Source organism: Mauremys mutica, chromosome 2, assembly GCF_020497125.1.
Source record: "Mauremys mutica isolate MM-2020 ecotype Southern chromosome 2, ASM2049712v1, whole genome shotgun sequence".
NCBI classification, from domain to species: domain Eukaryota; kingdom Metazoa; phylum Chordata; order Testudines; family Geoemydidae; genus Mauremys; species Mauremys mutica.
In genome coordinates, this window is record NC_059073.1 from 220148526 (window position 1) to 220159428 (window position 10903).

General features: G+C 43.6%; 1 protein-coding gene and 1 long non-coding RNA gene across 4 annotated transcripts in view; one reads left to right on the forward strand and one right to left on the reverse strand.

Annotated features, from left to right (window-relative positions):
- Positions 1-2991, reverse strand: part of TGFBR2 (transforming growth factor beta receptor 2) — a 68731-nt gene extending 65740 nt beyond the window's left edge. The window contains exon 1 of one of the 3 annotated variants that reach the window (XM_045006297.1): positions 2674-2991. In XM_045006297.1, coding sequence (XP_044862232.1) covers positions 2674-2770 — 97 coding nt within the window. In that variant the 5' untranslated portion in view covers positions 2771-2991. The remainder of the gene's footprint in view (positions 1-2673) is intronic. The other 2 variants (XM_045006296.1, XM_045006298.1) reach the window with 2 other exon arrangements.
- Positions 2100-9238, forward strand: LOC123364294. The gene is made up of 3 exons (XR_006577062.1): positions 2100-2191; positions 7333-7403; positions 8923-9238. It is a non-coding gene; the product is annotated as an uncharacterized LOC123364294 (long non-coding RNA).
- The last annotated feature ends 1665 nt before the right edge of the window (positions 9239-10903 follow it).

Sequence of the window (10903 nt, forward strand, 5' to 3'; positions counted from 1 at the left end):
AAACATAAATTCAGGTTCTTCAAGTAGAACTCAAAATAGAAAAGTCACACTTCATTCTTGTACATAAGCGCAGATTTATTACACATACCTGGCCCACTGTCCCTCATCAGTTAAAGTTGTATTGTGGCATTCATAATAATTTCAAAAATATTTCTTTATCCTTCCTTTTGGTGAAGATATTACAACTAGTTGTGTTGAGTAAAGGCCTTTTAGTGTATAGATAATAGAGCATCTTTTTTAAAGCAGATATGTTTTTAGCGTGGCAGTCCACCTGCTACACATATTCTTAAAATTCTTATGAAATCCCAAGATCATTACAAAAAAGGATATTTTCAACAAACTTTGTGATGCCTAAGGAGTAACTGAATATGAAATGATAATATTTCAAATACTGGAATAGTCTAAATTTTAAAACATATGTTAACTGTGTTCTGAATATTTTTTTTACTAAAAGTTTCTTCTGAGTGAGCAAAGAACAGAAAAATGTTGTTACGCTATCTCAATTTTTTATCCATTTTCTAAAATAATGTTGTCTAAATTGGTTTTCAGAAAAATATAGTAAAGAAGAAACAGTAAAGCAGAAGATGAAAAACGATGCATTGCTTTTTCACTGAGGCTGTGTGTCACAAGAACCTACCTAGAGCAACTTTTATTCTGATGATTAAATGAAAGTTACCATTTACTGGGTTTTGCCACTTATTAGTCAAAAGTGATACAACTGTAAACAAAATTCAAACATAGCTAAACATACCGCATTTAAAAGTCTTACATTATGGTCAGCCCTCAGACAATATACTTCTTTAGGACACAAACTTTATACTATTTTTGTATATTAATGCCCTAAACCTACGAACAGTTATACACACAAGTAATTTCACACATATGTGGGACTTCAACAGGCTTACTTACATGCACAAAGTTACTCAAGTGCAAAAGTATGTGTAGGATTGAGACTTTACATGGTAGTTCTCTGTGTAGTGTATTTTACCAATATGGAACAACTCAAGTTTTTGCTGGTCTCGTATAGACCAAATGAAGAAATCTGAGGACTCCGAGCAAAGCTTCCCAAAAGCATTAAGCAGTCTGTGCAGTGATTACATCTTAAAGACCTAAGAATAGATGTTTAGTGCTAATATGCACCTTGGAGGTTAAATCAATAGTTAGAAGCTAAACGTTTAGAATTTTGTTTTGCAGCATTCTGAAGTCTTTTATCCCTTTATTAATGGACCCCTCACAATCAATAGGCAACACCAGTTTCAATAATATGTTCTAGAGCTTAACCCTCTAGACACTTACAGATGTAACTTTACACATGTGAGTAGTCCTGCTCAGATCTCATGGGGATAAGTGTTTGTGGGATTAGATCCCCAGTTTACAAGCTTTTCAGCCAAGGGAACCTTGTTTTCACATAAATCTGCAAGGCACTTTGCTCCCTCTTTGCAAAACATAATAAATATATTAATAGTAGTAATATGAGCCATGGTTTTAAAAATATCCAGGGATGTACAGTGCAATTAAAAGTTCCCAACACAGGGATGTGAAGTGTAATGAAAAACCAAACAAACCAGGCATTAACTTTTACGAATCCTTTGAATACTGAAGGAATGCCTGAAGTTTCAGAGAGTTTTAGGCCAAAAAGGTCCATCAGTTCATCTGGTCTGATCTCCTGTATATCACAGACCATTAAATTTCACTCAGATACCCCTATATTAAGCCAAAAGACCAAAGCACTTCAGCCCTCAGGAGACTAAACTGTGTGCGCACAGGCAGAGTACAGGAGAGACCAAGGTGCCACCAATGCCCAAGACCCCTGCAATAGCAGGAAATTAATTAAATGAGAGTTCTCAGTGCAACTGCTCTTAACCAGTTCTTAATTCTCAGTTACAGGCAGTGACTGTACAACAACAAAAAAATCAATAACTTTTAAGACACTGCTGCACGCTTTGCAAGATCAGTCTACACAGAGCTAGACCCATGGCAAGGCCCACGTGTGGGACAAGCAGCAAATCAGGAATACACACAGAGACAAATAATACTCTGGGGACCTTAATAGGATCTAAGATTAACTCATTTGGTTTGAGTGCCATTTTCTGAATCCCCTTTACCTGCATCCCAGGTGTCAGGTTCCTAGAACAACAATGCCGCCTCGGGCTCAGAGGCGCACTTTTCAGCCCCAGAGGGCAGCACACAGGTGAGCGGGTTAATCCTAATCAAAACTAACAACTGCCACACACAGCCCGAGAAGCAAGATAAGCGGGGGGCGGGGGCTTTGCTACTGCGAAGAGGGCCCCCAGCCCCCTTTGCGGAGGGGCAGCAGCACCCAGAGCTCACCATGGGGCCAGGTGCGGAGGCAGCTGCGCCCTGCCCGATAACCCCAGGCCAGGCAGTAGCCAACTTCCGAACTACGCTTTCCACGGGGCCCGGGCTAGGCTCGCCCCAGAGCAACCCCCCGCGCGCTTCCTGCAGGCTCCCGGGCCAGGGCTCCTCGGTTGCGCCGCGCCCCGACCCGCCTCTCCAGCGAGCCCCCGAACTTCGCCAGCGCCGCTCCCCTGCTGCCTGCAGCTGTCAAGCGAACGGCATCGCCCCTTGCACCGCCGCCTGGAGGGGGGGACGACACCCCTCTGCCGCCGCCCCGGACAAAGAAGGGGAAGGGGGGACGGGACCGCGACTTACCTGAGCCCGGCGCCTGAGAGGGGATGGTGCTGCCTACGAGCGCCCAACACGAGCAAGCGTGCAGCAGCCACAGGCTCCGGAGGCGATCCCGGCTCATGGTCTAGCCCGCTCCGCATAGGAAGCCGAGGCAAGAAGTCGGGCTCCTCTGCTGCCCGGGGAAGCTGCACCCCGGGCCGGCCGGGGAGAGAGGCGAGGCCGCGGCAGCTGGGGCTGGACTGGCTGCTCCGGGACTCCGCGCGGCCGGGCTGACTCACTCCGCTTCGCTTCAGCGCCGCGAGGGAAACAGGAAATCTTAAAACTTCGCAAACAGCTGGGCAGGACTTGCTCGCTCCGACACGAGTTCCTTCGCCCCCTCGCTCCCCGCCCCGCCCGCTTCCTCAGCCGCCTGTCACTCAGCCGCCCTGAGCCGGCCCCTCGCAGGTCTCTGAGCCACCGCAAACACCCACCAGCCAGCCGCACTGCCTCGCCGGCGTGGCTGTGCAGAAAAGTAGTTGCCCTGCCTAGGAAGCAAAGCGGGAGAGTCAGGGCCAGCCCACAACACTTTGGCACCGGAGGCAGGGAGCTCAAATGACACCCCCATGCCCCCTCGCTTGGGCTAAAACTTTGAAAGGTCTCAATTCTGCCGCCTTCTTGTTCTACTCCTCTCCTCTCATGGTACTGCTCTGCTACTTACCCCAACAAAGGAGACCTAACAACTTAAAATGGCTTGTTCAAAAATTTTAAGTAACACTTAACTTTCAAAATCTTCAACAGCAAATGCAACTTTCGTTGTCTGTGTAGTAAACACTGGCATTTTTATCTGTTTGAATAATCAAAGTAGTGCTTTCCATGCCTTCTTGGTCGCAAAGATGTGAATTGCTTCCTGAAGGTCCACAATCTGGGCCAGCTCATGTTCTATTGAGATGGTTGCAAGCTTGGAGAAGCTGCGTTTTCTACTGGCAACTGTTACAGGAAGTGTTAGAAGTATGCACAGAGCAAAAGAAGCATTTGGAAAGACGGTGTCATTTGTGCGCATATATTCCAGAACAGCCTTTGCAGTTGATCCTGCTGAAATGTATCTTGAAAGGGCTTTCAGTTCATCAGCTAAATCACTCGCATCAATATTGCGCATGTCATCATGTGTCAATACTGTCTCTAGTGCCCTGCATTGCTGGTGTAGGTCTTCTTCAGGTATAGTGAGGAGTTTTGGAATATCATACAACATCCCAAATATACTGTTGTGTTCCTTGAGCTGCATGAAACGTTCTTCAACTGACTGTATTGCACAATCTAGCACCTGGTTAAAGAATTCAGCTTTGTTGTTTGGGGTCTCTTATGGGATTATCCTGTGACTCGTAATCAAAATGTCATCTTCGGTGACTCTTGTATTCTTGAATGGGTGAGAAAATAGCTTCAGTGTAAAGTTCCTCTGCCAACTTCTGTGCACTCTTCAGAACGTTTTGAAATCCCTCATCTGACCGGTAAGACACTAGATATGACTTTGCTTTGTCCAGTTGTTCCATTGCTCCACATATATCAAGGTCAACACCTTGGAGTCTCTTGCTTACAACATTTATTTCAAACAGTATGTCATGCCACAACACTGAGCCACACAGATTTGAAATTACGTATGTTTCTGGTAATTCCTTTTCCCTCTGCCACTGTTCTCCCATGAACAGTTCCTGTCACAGCATTATCCTCCTAATGGCAACTATGGCATCATCTATCTTCCCAATTTGGTGTTTGATAGACTTTATCGCCTCCACTCGACTTTCCCATCATGTGGCACTCAGTGGTTTCAGTGTTGGAGAGGATGTTCCCAGATGCTGCTTCAAAATTTGCCATCGATGAGTTGATGCAGAGAAAAATACATAGATATTTTGAATTACATTAAAAAATTCAGCAGCCTCACTAGAAGCTGAGGCTGCATCACTGACCACCAAGTTCAATGAATGAGAACTGCAGGGGACAAAAAAAGCTCGAGGGTTTAACTCTCGGATCCGTGTCTGCACTCCTCTGTTCTTTCCTCTCATGTTGGCACCATTATCGTAGCCCTGACCTCTCATGTCAGCTATCACAGTTCCCATATCTTCCAGTTTTTTAAGAAGCACATTTGTCATACCAGCTCCTGTAGTATCATCAATTTCAACAAATTCTAGAAAATGCTGACAGTAACCATTTTCACTAGGTCCTGTTGTTGTTACAAAACACACCATTAAAGTCATTTGTTCCATATGGCTGATGTCAGATGTGCAGTCCAGAATAACAGAGTAACATCTTGCTGACTTCAGATCTGCCACAATCTTCTGTTTGACTTTTGTTTACAGTAACTGTATGATTTTGTTTTGAATTGTTTTTCCAAGGTAGTGGTGTGTGTACATTTCTTGGATGGTGACTCTTCTTAGATGCTCTCGGAGTACAGCATCAAACTCAGCCATCAGCTCCACAATTTTAAGGAAGTTTCCATTGGCACATATAGCTGATCTGAAGTGCCACACGGTGCTAGGTTTTGGGTAGCAAGCATTCTCACAATGGCAATGAGCCTTTTCAGAGCATTTTGCCAGTAAAGACACTCTGATGCAATCTTCTCTTGATGCTGATCATCTGTGGTGGCCTATAACCTTAGTCTCATCTCAAGCTCTTTCTACCTGTGGAATGCTCTTTGGTGATTTGCTGCCTTCTCATGGCATGCCAGATTCTAGCCAGATTTTTCCAGTCCTTTGTTCCTGTAGAACCAAATGTGGCTGGAGGAGTTTGCAACAAAAACAGTATGCAGCATTCTGGGTTTTGGAGTACATAAGCCATGGCCTCTCCACTTTGACACCATTGGGGATTTCACACCAGTAATGTGTTGGATGGAAACTTCTATTTTCATTGTCTTTGGGGAACATGAAATTTTTCACTTTCTGTGGCCCATGCAGTACAAGGAAGTCCCTCAGGCTACTGCTCAAGTGGGTCCACAGTCCTGGATCATCTAGACGTAGGGAACTAAATTCAGCAGTAGCTGTTTCTTGTGCCTCCACCACACGCTTCTCTGATCTACACTTTTCTTCAGGAATGTGCATGGTTACATCCATTTGAGATGGAGATATGGATGCTGCAGTAGATGCCAGGTCACCTGCACTCTGACTAACTGGAAGATCAGGCATCTCCTCACCACTCACATCCTCACTGGGGCCAGAAGGCTCACTGTGAACATTTCTGTCTATGTATCTCAGGAGACCTCCTCCCTGCTTAGATAGAAAAGCTTCCTTTGCTTGCTTTCTTTTTCTGAATGCTGTCCCAGAGGGGCGTTTTCTTCTTTCACTCATGACTGCTGTTCTGTGCCAGCTATAGTGGCTCTCAACACTCATTTGAAGGGGACAAATAAGCAGGCTGGTAGCAGGGCTTGAGTGAGGGAAGATAGGCCCTTAAGAGGCTAACTGGCTTATACTACTTCAGGTGACTGCCTGTTCTCCTCAAGTGGATTCAGGGAAGCAGCAGGAAACTCCTTGAGAAGCTGGTGTTAATCAGTCTAGGCTCCTGGTGGTGCTAGAGAGGTACAGAAGAGGCGCCTCCTCCTCTCTCTCCCTGCAGCTCCTGCTGCTTTCTGTTATTCCCTCTCTCCTTTTCTCCTGCCTGCCTGTTATGTCTCTTGTGCCCTCCTTCCTCCAGCACAACACTCCACCATCTCTGTGCTTCTAGAGCAGAGAGAATACATATGCACCAGCAGCAGACACAATTTTCTACACTCTGGGTCCTAGTGGTGCCCCCACCCTCCCCCCAGTCTGGCACCTGAAGCGGCCGCCTCAGTTCGCCTCATGGTAAGGGCAGCCCTGGGGAGAGTTTCTCCCCAGCCATATGATCAAGGCTTGCAATAGCAGCCTATTATTGGGAGGGCCTATAGGCAGCTGCTAGTTTGGGGTCCCTTGTGCTGGGTGCTGTACAAACAGTAAATGGCCCCAGCCCTGAAGAGCTTAAAAGCTAGGATCCAGATCCTGCAATGTGTTCCAGGTGGGCAGACTGCTCCCCTGCACATAGGCCTGCTTGTTGATTCCACTAGGTTTCCCCTGGTGGCATTTCACCTGTGTCATGTATTTCACATTGCTGACTCAGGGCCCGAAAGAGAAGACATAGCAGGCAGGTGACATAAACAAGGGGGCAGGGAAGTTGAAGTGACATAACAGGAAATGTTACTACAGACTAGCTTGTGCTCAATTTTTAGAAGTAAGACAGTGGGTAGCAGCAATCACAGTCATAACAGTTTGTCACCTGCCTCTCGTGCATTTTGTTCCAGAATTGAAAATAGGCGGCATGTTTTGCAGAAAAAATTGTCAAAAGGAAATGAATGGAAATTTGCCTGCACAAGAGGTCACATTGCTGGTGAAATTAAAGCATTTTTTTTAAAAGCAAAGCTGGGGTTTGCAATGAAAAAAATGAGAAATTCACATTGTTGTATCTTTTTGATGCAAAAATCTACATGCACAGGTGCAAAATCACCTGAAAGAAAATTGTGAACATTTTCACAAATATGTGCATTAAATTTTTTTCAAAATGTGGCACTACCCTAAAACATACACATGCTAAAATATGATCGATGAAGCAGTGACTACCAGATGCAATGTATGTGTTGGGTGGATAGCTTTAAGATGTGTTGATGTGCTTATATGTGTGCACTCGCACACATACTGTTTTTAACAGTCTCAGGAACCAACTACATCAGTAAGAGGACATGACTTTGAGATGTTTCACATCCATTGTGGATATAGAAGGTGGGTAAAACTCATCAGCTTCCTTCCTTCACCAAGCCCAAGTAACCAGGCTTTTTTGCAGGAACCAGTATGAGCAGAACATAACATTCTAGGGATGTAATCGATGCAATGGAATGATTCTGCACTGCCTATATAGCAACTGCAAACCATGAGAGCTACTGGAAGTTTGCACTGAATAGGCACTGCAGGTCACTAAAAATGCTGCCACGGGATATGGAGTAACTTTTTATTTTAGTATATTCAGTTTTAGTACATGGGCTGTTGACATTACAGTAGAACCTCAGAGTTACAAATACATCAGGAATGGAGGTATTCAGAACTCTGAAATGTTCGTAACTCTGAACGAAACATTATGGTTGTTCTTTCAAAAGTTTATGGCTGAACATTGACAGCTTTGAAACTTTACTATGCAGAAGAAAAAAATATTTTTTTAGTAGTTTATGTTTAACACAGTACTGTACTGGCTTTTATTTAATTTATTCATTTATTTATTTTATTTATTTTGGCTTCTGCTGCTGCCTGATTGTGTACTTCCAGTTCCAAACAGGGGCGGCTCCAGGCCCCAGCACGCCAAGCGCGTGCTTGGGGCGGCAAGCCGTGGGGGGCGCTCTGCCGGCGCCGTGAGGCCGGCAGGCAGGCTGCCTTCAGCGGCTTGCCTGCGGAGGGTCCGCTGGTCCCGCGGCTTTGGTGGACCTCCCGCAGGCGTGCCTGGTGTGCGGGAGGTCCGCCAAAGCCGCGGGACCAGTGGACCCTCCTCAGGCAAACCGCCGGAAGCAGCCTACCTGCTGTGCTTTGGGTGGCAAAATCCCTAGAGCCGCCCCTGGTTCCAAATGAGGTGTATGGTTCACTGGTGAGTTTGTAACTCTGGTGTTCATAACTCTGAGGTTCTGCTGTACTCACCTCTCACATATACAGCTGTGTGAACTGGAAAATAAACAGCTGCACACAGAGATAATTTGAGTGTCTTTGTTGTGATTTTGGTGATTCAGCTGAGTCTTGATTACAGCATTTGATATGGATGCAGAGCCAGGTATTTCAAAGATGGGGACTGAGCCCTCGGGGGGGGGGGGGAGAGAGAGTGTGTGTGTGTGTGTGTGTGTGTGTGTGTGTGTGAAAAATGCACCATATCAACCATTTATGAATTTTGAAGGGTTTACACAATGTATTTAATTGGTGAATAACTTAGGCTTCAAAAATCTCATGTTTTTATAAAAAAAACAGGAGTACTTGTGGCACCTTAAAGACTAACAAATTTATTTTAGCATGAGCTTTCGTTCTTGAGCTTTAGCTCACGAAAGCTCATGCTAAAATAAATTTGTTAGTCTTTAAGGTGCCACAAGTACTCCTGTTTTTTTTTGCGGATACAGACTAACACGGCTGCTACTCTGAAACCTGTCATGTTTTTATGTAACTTTTGTTTTAAAAATATATTTGCACAGTGCACTCACAGTTTATGTTGTGAATTCTCAGACTTCTCTAAGGGGTTTTTCATTTCTTCTTTTTGCTTTGTTTACTCAAGATTCCGTCAGACACAACTGCCCTCTTGAAGTTGGGGGAAAATTTGCTTCAGTAACACTTGAGTATAGATGTGTGGTATTTTTATCAATTAGTAGCGTAACATCACTACTGCAAACTGGCCATATTTTAGTCACTTAGCTACATATTATGTTTAACACCTTTTATTATATATTCTAGCAATGCAGTTCTCTTACTGTGGATCACATAACTCTTGCTGGTGGACTGGAAAGTTGGTTACATGGCTCTTGTCTATTTCCCTGTGCTAACTTGCATTATTACAAGAAATTATAAATTCATTAAATACATTCCTAATGTTACTTTTCCATGTAAGCAATTGCTATAGTTGCCAAAGGAATGTTGCATGGCTATGAATAGGGGAGGGGAAGAATGGTTGTAGGTCAGGTGGCCCATGAGACTTTTTTTTTTTTTTTTAAAAGATGGGGGCAACTCTGCTAAAGCTTGTGGATCCCTGTCATAACATAATTAATTCTTGCTTGGATCTCTCTAAAGGAAAAGTAACTAACTGGACTAAAACTGGTACAGCTTTCATAGGCGGTGAAGCAAAAAACAAGTGCAATTCACAGTTGTACTTTCACAAAGATGTACCTGAGTTGTGGTATACTTACACACCAAGGCCCTGTACGTGTATTTCTTGAGCACCGAAAGCTCCCATGCTTGGGCCCAAACTCAGTTTAGTCAGGATTTCCTGGACAACTGAAAATAAATAAAACAATGCTAAAAGCTGGCTACTTCGTTCCAGTTCCTTCTTAACAGTTTCCATTTCCTTATTCACAGACTGAAGTTGCCTGTTTATTTCTAAACCAAAACTGTGAATAATTAACTTCAGCCAGATATAGGTGTGGGAGACCAAATGATGCAAACCTCAGATGAAGTTAGAAGAGAAGCCTAAGACGTTTTCATAATTATCTCTGTTCAATGGTCACAGCTGTTGTTTTCTGCAACCATTGTATATACAGTGCTATATGGTACAGGAAAAATGCCAAAACTGAATATTTTTTAAAATGTTGTACTTTATAAATTGTTAATGTATCTGTATGTTGTTTTGGGGGAAGTAGGTTATAATATGTAATGAAGTCTGAGATCCTCTTAAAGAAAAACGTCAGTAACTCTTTGATACCTTAGATAGCAACACCAATATGTACTAATTAAGAATAAGTACAGTATATTATGAAATCTGTACAGTTTGCTGTGACAGGATCTGTCACTACAAGGGGAAATATGGCTTGTGGGCTGATGGGTTGCTAAAACATTATAAAAACAATGAGGAGTCCTTGTGGAACCTTAGAGACTAACAAAATTATTTGGGCATAAGCTTTCGTGGGCTAAATCCCACTTCATCAGATGCATGGAGTGAAAAATATAGTAAGCAGTATACATATACAGCACATGAAAAGATGGGAGTTGCCTTACCAAGTGGAGGGTCAGTGCTAACGAGGCCAATTCAATTAAGATGGAGTGGTCTATTCTCAACAGTTGACAAGAAGAGTGAATATCAAGAGAGGGAAAATTACTTTTGTCGTGCTAACGAGGCCAATGCATCAAGGTGGATGTCGGCCATTTCCAACAGTTGACAAGAAAGTGTGAGTATCAGAATGAAACCTTTTGATTTTTTCATTTTGAACCAACTTCTCCTGTTGAAAAATTTAAATTTAGTACTACATATTAAATTACAACATTTAAAAAGGTCTTAATGATATTTTTTTCCAGAATTCTACTTCATAGATCATTTTGAAATTTTCAGTTTTCATTCCAATTTGAAACAAAGTCAAATTTTGAAATCTCAAAATCCTTTGTGAAACGGAACGTCCATCCTTCACACAGCTCTAATCAGGAATCCAGGCTGATACCAGCCTGCTAACTTTCAGACTCTAAAGCCTGAGCATGTAACAATGGCCACTCAGCACACTTAAAGATCGCTTTCTTACAACTCTGCCTACCTGCTGCATCACTTGCTACTAGTG